Source organism: Nylanderia fulva, unplaced genomic scaffold (genome assembly GCF_048542155.1).
Source record: "Nylanderia fulva isolate GAGA-0341 unplaced genomic scaffold, ASM4854215v1 Scaffold10, whole genome shotgun sequence".
Lineage (NCBI taxonomy): Eukaryota > Metazoa > Arthropoda > Insecta > Hymenoptera > Formicidae > Nylanderia > Nylanderia fulva.
The window spans coordinates 4701689-4714094 of record NW_028189193.1 but is presented as its reverse complement, the minus strand read 5'-3'; the positions used below and the strand labels follow the sequence as shown (position 1 = coordinate 4714094).

Sequence of the window (12406 nt, the reverse complement as noted above, 5' to 3'; positions counted from 1 at the left end):
TATGAGCGTTACCCTAGATATCAATATATCAAAATACAATACATATGCGATTAAACTAAGATTAACTTTGATAATTTATTGCAGATATATTTAAGACATCATATGCGGTTTGTAACTTACTTCTACAAATAAATGACTGACTTAGAATAAAAGCTGCATTATGTAGAAATTAAGTATTATAGAAGTATAATTTATGTCTGCATCAATATTTTATAAAGATTATAGATGATTATTTAATATTTGAAGATTTTGCTTTGTATTTTATCTGCTTTGATTGTAGAGAGAACATTGTTAAAGATATAATTACGTTACATGAATTTTACTACTGTGTAGCATACTATATAGATTCATGAAAAAATTATTTCGCGAGGGTTACACCGCGAGGAATGGGTTACAAAATGAATAATAAAATTGCATAGTGGACGGACGTATAGGTATAGAATATCCATACCAAATAATTCAATCGGCAAAGCTATAGACAACTGACACTCATCAGTTTCCTTAAAGATTTTGTTACGTGATGTGCTTATTGATTATTATCCCATGGAGTATTTCTTAGTAATAATCTAATTAAACTTATTTGTGTAACAAATTAACTTATTATTTTAAAAAATTTTAAGTTAAAAATTAATATGAGATTTCAAAAAATATTTATAAAAACGATAAAAATAGGAGCAATTCACAATTAGCAAAACACACAAATTATTTTCTTGAGATATAAAAAATTGATGCTATTTTAATATAATTATAAAATTTACAACAGAATTTCAATATTCTATAACGTATATTATGTGCTTCACAAAATGATACTTTGAAAAATAATCTTTTAAAATGCGTATTCTTGAACTTTCTTTTAAACTCCTAACATTATTTGGATGCTGGCGACCGGAATCTTGGACATCACTGCATAAAAGAATATTATATTATGTATATTCAAGCATAATGATTTTAATACTATATACTTTTATGCTATCGCAATTAATGGACATAATTTTGATTGTGGATAATGCTGATGATTTTACTGATAATGTTTTTGTATTCGTTCCTATAGTTATTACTTGTATTAAAATGTTTTTTTTCCTCATAAATCGCGAAAGTATAAGTTTACTGATTAATATACTAATGAAAAAACCATGTAAACCGCTGGAATCAACAGAAATGAAGATTTTTCATAAATTTGATACTAGCGTACAGTAAGTATTAGCAAAATGTGATATTTTATTATGAACTATTTAAATCGCAATATTACAAAAATGCTTCGTTAAACGTCCATTTTTAATAATTTATTGCTTTTTTATTATAAATAAAATTGTAAATAAAAATAAATAAGATTGTTTTAGTTTAAAAAATTTTGTTAACGTATCTATTTTTATATATTTTTTCCGCGTTTTTCTTGTGTGAAGAAAACTGCAACATAATTTAAAAACCCATCAGATAAGATATATTATTAAACTATAAACAAAAATAATATAAATAATGTCAATAAAAAAATGTATATTAAAAATTTCGGGATAACCAATTTAATATTATCGAGATATAACATTTAACACACACACATATGTACATATTTGCAATTATATTACAGAATTAATACTCAGCGTTATACATGTCTCGCACTGTTAACATGTGTATTTATAGTGTTGACATCTTTATCTGCAAATTTTAAACAAAGAAAATTAACATATAGAGCATGGTTGCCGTTTGATTACTCATCGACGACATTATTCTTCCTGATGTACATTCATCAAATTATAAGTTTAGTAGCTGCAGGTCTTTTAAATATTGCTTGCGATACTCTCATCTGTGGATTATTAGTACATATTTGCTGTCAACTCGAGATTTTGGCTTATCGTTTGAAGAAAATTATATTTTATACGGACATTCTTCGCGATTGTATACTTCAACATTATTACATCTTCAAGTTGGTCTCAATATTTTCGCAAATTTTTTGGTGTTTTATATTTTATCGTATATCTTCTTAAAATAATTAATTTAATATGCTAATATCCGATACATTTAATAAAAATAAATTTTTATGAAGACAAGATTATTAAATTTTAGACTTGCCATTCTTATAAACGTGAAATTTAGACTGACTATGACTATTCAATTTACAATGAGTATGTTTGTGGTATGCTTCACTCTTTATCAATTAAATAACACAACAACAAAAGCCAAATACATTGAAATGATAATGTATATGATTTGCATGTTAACACAAATCTTTATCTATTGTTGGTGCGGAAACGAAGTAAAATTAAAGGTACAGACATTTCATTTTTTATAAAATATAATATTTGAATATATTTAAAATATTTTCTTAATAATTTTATATAATAATTCTGTATAATATTTATTATAATCATATAAACCTAATGCAAAATATTAATATGCAAGCTTTTCTTTTTGACCACACAAATGTACAATATATAATTATAACACAGAGTTACGTTATTATTATAATACAAGTATAGTACGTATATACATTTCTAAATAATAGCTCGAATTTATTTAATAGAATTTTTTCAATAAAACTAGGATAGATTATTTGTTGTTTAAATAAATTAATAATTAAGTATGTTAATAATGAAAATATCTTTTGTTTCTTGTTAGAAGTGACATCTTGATAAATATGTTTCGTATATTTCAGTAGAGCCGTCAGTTGATCGATGACATTTTTGAAATGGAATGGCTAACATTGGACGAAAGTATGAAGAAGTCTCTAATTATAATAATGAAGCGAGCAGTTACACCTATTCAGATTACCAGCGGTTACATTTTTCCCATGAATCTCGAGTCTTTCATGAGTGTTAGTACAAATAATTCGTTTTGTCAATAAGCTAATTTTCACAATACATATGTAGTATATATTTAAATTAACTTCGCATTTTAGGAATAATTTATAATACATAATCAGAAATATTTTATCTGTTTTAATGAAAATTTAGTAATTATTATACGAGGCTAGTTTTTTAAGTAAAAGGTTCGATTGGACACTGAAAAATAAATTAAAGAAAAGAAAAACATTTATTATTGGCACAAATTTTTGTATAAATTAAATTATTGCATAAGTTCGGTGCCAGGGAATTCAATCAGTTTATCACTGTCGCTTTATTCTTATAAAATTACTTAGAAAAATATAGTGACTACGTAGAAAAATAAAGAAGATACTTATGTACAAGTGTTGTACCAGTAATAACATTTTTCTCTTTTACTTCATTTTTTAAATAAGATATATTTTATTTAATATATCTTATTTATAAAAAATGAAGTAAAAGAGAATTAAATTTTATTAAATATATCTTATTTGAAAAACATGTTTCATATTTATATTACGAGCTGTTTTATATAAAATTGAAATTTTGCAAAATTTTAATATTATATATGTGCATATTTATACCTACTATTTATATATACTATATTTATACATACGCGTGTGCATACACACATACACATATATATATATATATATATACATATACATAATATATGACTTTTATATTAATTCTAGTTACTTAAAACATCGTATTCTACTTACAATTTACTTCAACAAATGAAGTGACAGCGTAAAAGGCCGATAAAATCATGCTATATCCACATCATGAAACCTGAAAGAGATGTGCGAAAAGAGGAAGTCATCAAGAAATATTTGATCGATAAATAATGTTTATATCTTACGTAGCCTTATTAGAAAATCAAAGAAAAATGATCTTTAAAAACAATACATCAGCATTATTTATTTTACTATATATCTTTTACACACCACACTAAAGTACTTTTTTACGTTTATTAGCATTTATTTTTTATTTTATTTAAAATTTTATTACGTTAGAAGAATTAATATTGGTATAAGTTTTTATACACTGCTTTTTATGACACTGCACATGTATTGTATCTCTTATGAGTCAGAAATCGAAATACCTGAAATTGATGTGGAAAAAGAAGAACTGTGCAGCAACTATTTAAAAACACACAAGATAGCAGCGATAAATGAAATATTTTCAAGAGAGCAACAATAATTACTTTTTAATATTTTATGAAGCTAAAGCAACCGATGACATTCAGCTTCGTTTAGTTTCGTATATCATATTCGTATCTAGAAATTATTACGGTATTATTACAGAAATAGAAGATAAATTCTCAAAGATGTACAATAATTTGCAATGGAAGTATTTTGATGGGATTAAAAATGCAAGTCCGATATTATGATAATGACGTATAATAATATAGATGGCGGAATACAGGAAAAAATATTAGAGAGAGAAGAATATTCGAAACGCTAAACATTCTACATGATTGTCAATCGTTCGTAAGTTATCTTATTGTCATTTCTGAATTTGTTTTAAAGATCGTGAAATATATACCTCTAGAAACATTGCAGCAAATAAAGTTTGATAGAAAGTTTATTTCTGGCGATTTATAAATAAAGAAAATTAGGTAAAATTGTAGATATAAAAATTATAAGTATAAAATTTGAAATAAGTGATAAAACATAAATATAAAATTAAAAACTACAATAAAAGTGATAAGACATATATGTATGTGCATATAATGACAGAAAGAACTAAATTGATAAAATAATTTAATTTAGACAATATATATCTCATGATCTAAAAATTAACTATAAATATACATTATTCTATCAAAAGTGAAATATATTAATTGATTTTATAAGTACGTTTATTAATGAATATTATTTTTTTCTATAATTACACACTTACAGATTATTATAATAATATCTATATATTTTAAACAAATTTATTATTTGTCATTAATATTACACAATGGATGATATCAAAGAGAATAAATTCAAAATGAATATGATGGAATTTCCTTTTAAAGTATTAACAATATGCGGTTGCTGGCAGCCGCAATCCTGGACGTCGGTATATAAACATATATATCGAATATACACAATTCTAATACTTTTGTCAGTACATACTTTTACATTGTCACAATTAATGGATATAATTCTTATCGTGGATAATACAGACGATTTCTGCGACAACTTGTGTATACTCGTTGTTACGATTATGACTTGCTTTAAAATGTTCAGTTTATTGGCAAATCGAAAAAATATTATTGAATTGACTGATATTTTGATGAAGGAACCGTGTAAACCATTTAAACCAAATGAAATAAAAATTTTTTACAAATTTGATAAAGACATACAGTAAGTAATTGAAAATCAATAATTAACGCCATATTAACATCATTTAAAAATTATAGTAAGTTTTAGAATACGTGTCAACGTACGCCTTATAATTACATTTCTTGTAACTTTTTTGAATTTATTCCATGTCAATTTTTTAGCTTTATATCTGTTATTATTTTAGTTAAATTTTCTTAATTAGATTTATTATCTTATGCAATATTTCTCCTGCAAATATTATAAATATAAAATTGTTTTTATATTTTATATTTTACAAAAAAATAATGTGAAAAAAACTAAATACATCTATTGTTATTTTACAGAGTAAACACTTTTAACTATACAGTTATGAGCTTGATATCGTGCGCTAGTTTTGCGTTTACATCTTTTTTTACAAATTTTAGCGAACGAAAGTTAATGTTCAGAGCATGGCTGCCGTTCGAATATTCATCTATGACCATATTTTGTTTGGCATTTGTTCATCAACTGATAGCTTCATTCATGGCAACTCTAGTGAATGTCGGTTGTGATAGTCTTATTTTTGGATTATTGGCAAATGTTTGTTGTCAATTCGAAATCTTGACATATCGTTTAAAGGGAATCATGCTTCACTCCGACGGTCTTCGTAATTGCGTGGAACAACATTGTAAAATCTTTAAGTTGGTTTTTATAACTATATATAATTCAATTTTTTATTTAAATATGAATAAAATATGTAAACATATTATATTTAGAAAATAATATATATTTATCTTATTTTTATCTTTTATTATATTTTGATGTAATATTTTTATTTTCCGTTATATAACATAGATCTAGATATTGCTCATTATTAATTTTGTTTCAGATTGGCTTTTCTTGTTAATTCAAAATTTAGAACAGTTATTGGTGTTCAATTTTTAATGAGTATGTTTGTGGTTTGCTTCAATCTTTATGAAATAAGTATATTAAAATTAGATGTAAGATGTATTCGATTAGCAATATTCATGACTGCAATGTTAACACAAATTTTCATCTATTGTTGGTACGGCAATCAAGTTAGATTTAAGGTGCAACTTAATTTTATTAAGCATAATAATTTTAATATTAATATCTTTTATTTTTTTAACTTTTAGTTTTTTTACATTTTCATATTTACGATAACATATCTTGTAAAAGATAAATTTTTAACTTTTACGTTTATAAAGTTTATAAAGTGTGTAGAGTTATAATAGAATAACGATAAAAAATAAATTTTTAATTTAATTTATATATATATATATATATATTTTTTTTTTTAATTTATTATATATTAATAATAAGTAGATAATTAAAATTTTAGAAATTTCTTTGTAAAAATGTACATAAACAAAAACGTCTAGAAATAACTTTTACATGTCTTGCATGTTCAAACAGAGTCGCCAATTTCTAGATAACCTTTTCGAAATAGAATGGTTTACTTTGGACAACAATTTAAAAAAATCTTTACTAATAATGATGGAACGTACAGTAATGCCAATTGAAATCACAAGTGCTTATACTATCTCTGTAAATCTTGATTCTTTTATAGGTGTAAGTAAAAAATATTGAATGTGCAATATACACAGATTTTACAAACATAATTCTATAATTAGCATATAAGATAAATTTTATATTTTAATAAAAATGCATTATATTAAAGGAAGACAGATGCAATATTAATTGTAATTAATATCATAATTACCATTAATTTGCTTTTTAAATTTAAATATATTTTCTACGACAATAAAAATAAAAATTAAAACATTGTAAATTTTACATATCTTTGTGTTATCATATAAAAACAATAGATTAATACACGTATGATTAAACTTGAGAAAATTAACTTTTTCAATTTATTATAGGTTCTTAAGACATCATATTCAGCTTATAACTTACTTCGACAAATGAATGAGTGATGTAGAATAAAAGCTGTATTATGTAGAAATTAACAATAAGTATTATAGAAGTACAATTTGTCTATATTAATATTTTATAAAAATCATAGCTGATCGTTCAATATTTAAATATTTTATAGTGATAAAGCATTGTTTATGATTTAAATAAAAGTCTAATTTTTTAAATGTATCTTTTCGTCTTGTTTTCCTCGTGTGAAGGAAAGATAAACAAAAATTATTAAAAAATTATTAAAAATTATAGAATAAATTTTTAAAAAGTATAAAATATATAAATAAAAAATTATATAAAATTTCAAGATTTTATATCATTTTAAAAATATTGAAAAAATAATTCTTATACTTATTACGTTAGAAGATCTTTTATATTGTATGTGTATAAGTTTTTTTCATTTTGCCTTTTATGATATACTCTTAATATACACTTGTATAGAACTTACTCTTACTTAATATAAACTTGTATTAAACTTGTATAGAACTTAACATATCTCCTGTGGGTCAGAAATCGCAATGTCTGAAATCGATACGCAGACTGTAGGACTAAACATATAGCAACCAGTCAATAATACGCAAAACACAGCAACGATAAATAAAATGTTTAAAAAAAGTAATAATAATGAGTTAGTTGTTTAAGATTTGAAGATAAAACTAGGGTTAGCAGCAGTCGGGAGTAACACCTAATAACATATTTATTTTCTTCTAGTTCCTTCGTATCTGCAAACATGTTATCATAAATATAAAATATGCATTTTCTGAGACTTACAATGACATATAGTAAAAGTATTTGGGATTAATAATGTAAGTCTGCCCTTTAAGATAATAATATAGACTAAGGAATGATACAGGAACAATACTAGAGGAAGAAGAATTTGAAAAACGCTACACTTTACATGATTATCAATCGTCCGTGAGTTATCTTGTCTTTTCTCAGTTTATTTTAAAGATCGTGCTATATATCTCTTGATAGATTGCAGTAAATATAGAAAGTTTTTTTAAATTTGGAAATAGAAAAATTTAAAGGTAAAATTGTATACATAAAAATCATAAATATATCAAATTTAAAATTGTTATTAGTGATAAGGCATATATATAAAGTAATATAAAATTAAATTATTATACTAACTATTTTAGACAATATATATCGGTTTCTTTAATAGAACGTTAAATGTAAATGTATTATTTTAGTAAAAGTAAAATATGTATATTAATTGTTTATATTTCAGTATGCATATATTAGTGTATTTCTCTATAATTACGCATTTACGGATTATTATAATAATATTTATATATTGCTTTTTTTCGCGTGTGATGTGTCAATATACATTTTTTGTTTTTAAATGTATTTAGCATATTTAAAGGATGCGTGTTCTACAATTTACTTTTAAACTTCTGACAATTGCTGGATGTTGGCGACCGGAATCTTGGACATCATTGCATAAAAGAATATTATATAATGTATATTCAAGCATAATGATTCTTATTATGTATGCTTTGATACTATCGCAATTAATGGACATAATTTTGATTGTGGATAATACTGATGATTTCTCTGATAACATTTTTATATTTGTCCCTGCGGCTTGTACTTGCATTAAAATGACTCTTCTCCTGATAAATCGCAAAAGCATAAATTTGCTTATTCATACACTGACGAAAGAACCATGTAAACCGCGGGAATCAGCAGAAATAAAGATTTTTCATAAATTTGATGACAGCATAGAGTAAGTATTAGCAAAATATAATTATCATAATATAATATTTTATTATGAACTATTTAAATCTTAATATTATAAGAATGCTTCGTTAAACGTCTATTTTTAATAATTTATTATATTTTTATTAGAATTACAATTGTAAATAATACCAAATAAGATGGTTTTGGTTTAAAGAAATTTTTTAATGTATTTATTTTTATATATTTTTGACATGTTTTTCTTGTGTGAAGAAAAGATAAACTAAAACATAATTAAAAAATCAGATAAGATAAATTATTGAATTATCAAAAAAATAATATAAATAATACAAATAAAATATTTATATAAAAAATTTGGAGAAAATTATTTTTAGATTATTGAGATATAATATATATTTAATACACATATAAGTATTTGCAATTATATTACAGAAATAATACTCGGCGTTATACATGCCTCGCACTGATAACATGCGTATGTATATTATTGCCATCTTTATTGGCACATAAAGAAAAAAAATTATTATTTAGAGCATGGTTTCCATTTGATTACTCATCGACGGCATTATTTGTCCTGCTGTTCTTTCATCAATTTTTAAGTGCAGTAGTCGGAAGTCTCTTAAATCTTGCTTGTGATACTCTTATTTGGGGATTATTAACACATGTTTGCTGTCAACTCGAGATTTTGGCTTATCGTTTGAAGAAAATTATATTTTATACGGACATTCTTCGCGATTGCATACTTCAACATTATTGCATTTTCAAGTTAGTTTTAATATTTTCGTAAATTTCTTGGTGTTTTATATTTTACCGCATATCTCTTTAAAATAATTTAATAATTAATTTTATGCCAATATCCGCCCGATACATTTGATCAAATAACTTTTCATAAAGACAAGATTATTAAATTTTAGACTTGCCATTCTTATAAACGTGAAATTTAGGCTGATTATGACAATTCAATTTACAATGAGTTTGTTGGACATATGCTTCGCTCTTTATCAAATAAATATTACAACAACAAAAGCCAAATACCTTGAAATGATAATGTATATGAGTATTATGTTAATACAAATCTTTTTCTATTGTTGGTACGCAAACGAAGTAAAGTTAAAGGTACAAGAATTCTATTTTTTATAAAATAATATTTGAATATATTTAAAATATTTCCTTAATAATTTTATATAATAATTCTATAGAATATTTATTATAATTATTTAAACTTAATGTAAAATATTAATATGCAAGCTTTCCTTTTTGATCATGTACAATATATAATTATTATCTATATAACACAGTTATACAAGTAGAGTACGTGTGTTTATACACATACCTTATGGAAATTTATTACTAGTGTGTGTAAGTTAGTGATTAATTACTTATTTTGAGTACTTAAATTATTGTATATCAGTAATTTAATGACCAAAAAATTACTGATATACAGAAATTTATTGGTCATTTTCTATAAAGGATTTCTTCAAATAATAGCTCGAATTTATTTAACAGAATTTCTTCAATAAAACTATGACAAATTATTTGTCGTTTAAACATGTTAATAATTAAGTATATCAATAATAAAAATATCTATCGTTTCTTGTTACAAGTAACGTCTTGATAAATATGGTTTGTACATTTCGGTAGGGCCCTGAATTGATCGATGACATTTTCCAAATGGAATGGCTGACATTGGACGAAAATATAAAGAAATCTCTAATTATAATAATGAAGCGAGCACTTTTACCTATTCAGATTACCAGCGCCTACATCATTCCCATGAATCTCGAGTCTTTTATGGATGTTAGTACAACTAATTTGATATAATATTAACGATACTTTTGTGAATAAGCTAATTTTCACAATTGCTATAGGATATATTTAAATTAACTTTACATTTTAGAAAGAATTTATAATACATAATCAGAAATATTTTATCTATTTTTCAATAAAAAAATTTAATTATACGAGGCGCGTTTTTTTAAGTAAGGTTCGATCGGACATTAAATCAAAATAAAAGAGAAAACTTTTTTTGCATAATACTACATATCTACTTTTGTTTCTTTACGTAGTTATCATTTCTTTCTTAGTCTTTAAATATAAGTTTTTTTATGCGCTCTGCGTAAATTCGCTGCCAGAGGATTTAAATAGTTTATCACTAGCGCTTTATTCTTACAAAAATAATTATTCTTAGAAAAATATAGTGACTACGTAGAAAAATAAAGGAGATACTTATGTACAAGTGTTATATCAGTAATAACAATTTTCTTTTTTATTTTATTTTGTAAAAATATCTGATCTTATTTAAAAAAACATGTTTTATACTTATATTACGGACTCTTTTATATGAAATCAAAATTTTTCAAAACTTCAATATTATATTAATACTACATTTATACATACGCGCGTGCATACACATATATACACACACATATGTATACATAATAGATAACTTTTATATTAATTCTAGTTACTTAAGGTATCGTATTCTACTTACAATTTACTTCAACAAACGAAGTGACAGCGTATAAGGCAGATAAAGTTATGCTACATCCACATTATAAAACCTGAAAGAAATGTGCAAGAAGAAAAAGTCATCAAGAAATATCTGATGCAATTGATCGATAAATAATGTTTATCTCTTACGTAGCTTTATTGGATATAATCAAAGAAAAATTATCTATAAAACAATATACATATTAGCATTATTTATTTTACTATACATTTTTTACTAAAGTGCTTTTTTACATTTATTAGCATTGATTTTTATTTTATTGAAGATTTTATTATGTTAGAAAAACTAATATTGTGCAAGTTTTTACACACTGCTTTCTATGACACTGCACTTGTATTGTAATCAATATATCTCGTGTCAGTCAGAAATCATAATGTTTGAAATCGATATGGAGAAAGATGAACTGTGTAACGAATATTCAAAAACACACAAAAAAGCAGCAATAAATAAAATATTTTCTAGAGAGCAACAATAATTACTTTTTAATATTTTATAAACATAAAGCAACCAATGACATTCAGTTTCGTATATTTCGAATTTGCGATTTGATTTAAATACTAATTGACATGTTAACAAATTTTTATTATGTAACGATTGAAAAGACACAAGTAAGGGTCGAAACGTCTCGGAGTTATTGTTTAACAAGAATGTACATCGTGTATCGTTTAACAAATATAAGTTTTTTTACATCCTATAACGTTTGTATAATGTAAGCCTTACACTTACTTACAATTTGTATTAAGACACACAAGCTGAAAATTCACGAATTTATAGTGATAAAATATTGTTTATGATTTAAATAGAAGTTTAATTTTTTAAATGTATCTTTACGTCTTGTTTTCCTCGTGTGAAGGAAAGATAAACAAAAATATATTAAAATATTATTAAACATAATAGATTAAATTATTAAAAAAGATATAATATAAATAAAAATTTTTATAAAATTTCAAGATTTTATGTAATTTTACAAATATTGAAAAAATGATTCTCATACTTACTACTTTAGAAGATCTTATATTATGTGCAAATTTTTATACATTTTGCCTTTTATGATATATTCTTAATATACACTTTAAACTCGTATAGTGCTTAATATCTCCTGTGGGTCAGAAATCGTAATGTCTGAAATCGATACGCAG

The 12406-nt window shown here is 23.9% G+C and overlaps 3 protein-coding genes across 3 annotated transcripts; all 3 read left to right on the top strand.

Moving 5' to 3' along the window:
* The first annotated feature begins 827 nt into the window (after window positions 1-827).
* LOC114932050 (4-vinylanisole receptor-like) lies at window positions 828-3724 on the top strand. The gene is made up of 5 exons (XM_029304222.2): window positions 828-1193; window positions 1586-1921; window positions 2062-2263; window positions 2654-2809; window positions 3512-3724. Exons 1-5 carry the CDS (start codon window positions 832-834, stop codon window positions 3560-3562), a joined length of 1107 nt encoding a protein of 368 aa, XP_029160055.2. The 5' UTR covers window positions 828-831; the 3' UTR covers window positions 3563-3724.
* Window positions 3725-4749: 1025 nt separating this feature from the next.
* Window positions 4750-7068, top strand: LOC114932049 (odorant receptor 46a-like). The gene is made up of 5 exons (XM_029304221.2): window positions 4750-5173; window positions 5476-5811; window positions 6000-6201; window positions 6548-6703; window positions 7015-7068. The coding sequence occupies exons 1-5, from the start codon at window positions 4785-4787 to the stop codon at window positions 7066-7068; spliced, it is 1137 nt and encodes a 378-aa protein (XP_029160054.2). The 5' UTR covers window positions 4750-4784.
* A 1593-nt stretch (window positions 7069-8661) lies between these two features.
* On the top strand, window positions 8662-11776 carry LOC114932048 (4-vinylanisole receptor). The gene is made up of 5 exons (XM_085483730.1): window positions 8662-8786; window positions 9290-9523; window positions 9673-9874; window positions 10400-10555; window positions 11223-11776. Exons 1-5 carry the CDS (start codon window positions 8662-8664, stop codon window positions 11271-11273), a joined length of 768 nt encoding a protein of 255 aa, XP_085339856.1. The 3' UTR covers window positions 11274-11776.
* The last annotated feature ends 630 nt before the right edge of the window (window positions 11777-12406 follow it).

Excerpts from the sequence above, each read along its gene's own strand:
- LOC114932050 (XM_029304222.2), top strand. The coding sequence starts at position 832 with ATGCGTATTCTTGAACTTTCTTTTAAACTCCTAACATTATTTGGATGC. Across the intron at positions 1,922-2,061 it reads CAACATTATTACATCTTCAA|ACTTGCCATTCTTATAAACG; the intron begins GTTGGTCTCAAT and ends ATTAAATTTTAG. Across the intron at positions 2,264-2,653 it reads GAAACGAAGTAAAATTAAAG|AGCCGTCAGTTGATCGATGA; the intron begins GTACAGACATTT and ends ATATTTCAGTAG.
- LOC114932049 (XM_029304221.2), top strand. The coding sequence starts at position 4,785 with ATGGATGATATCAAAGAGAATAAATTCAAAATGAATATGATGGAATTT. Across the intron at positions 5,174-5,475 it reads AAATTTGATAAAGACATACA|AGTAAACACTTTTAACTATA; the intron begins GTAAGTAATTGA and ends GTTATTTTACAG. Across the intron at positions 6,704-7,014 it reads ATCTTGATTCTTTTATAGGT|GTTCTTAAGACATCATATTC; the intron begins GTAAGTAAAAAA and ends AATTTATTATAG.
- LOC114932048 (XM_085483730.1), top strand. The coding sequence starts at position 8,662 with ATGACTCTTCTCCTGATAAATCGCAAAAGCATAAATTTGCTTATTCAT. Across the intron at positions 9,524-9,672 it reads CAACATTATTGCATTTTCAA|ACTTGCCATTCTTATAAACG; the intron begins GTTAGTTTTAAT and ends ATTAAATTTTAG. Across the intron at positions 10,556-11,222 it reads ATCTCGAGTCTTTTATGGAT|TTACTTAAGGTATCGTATTC; the intron begins GTTAGTACAACT and ends TATTAATTCTAG.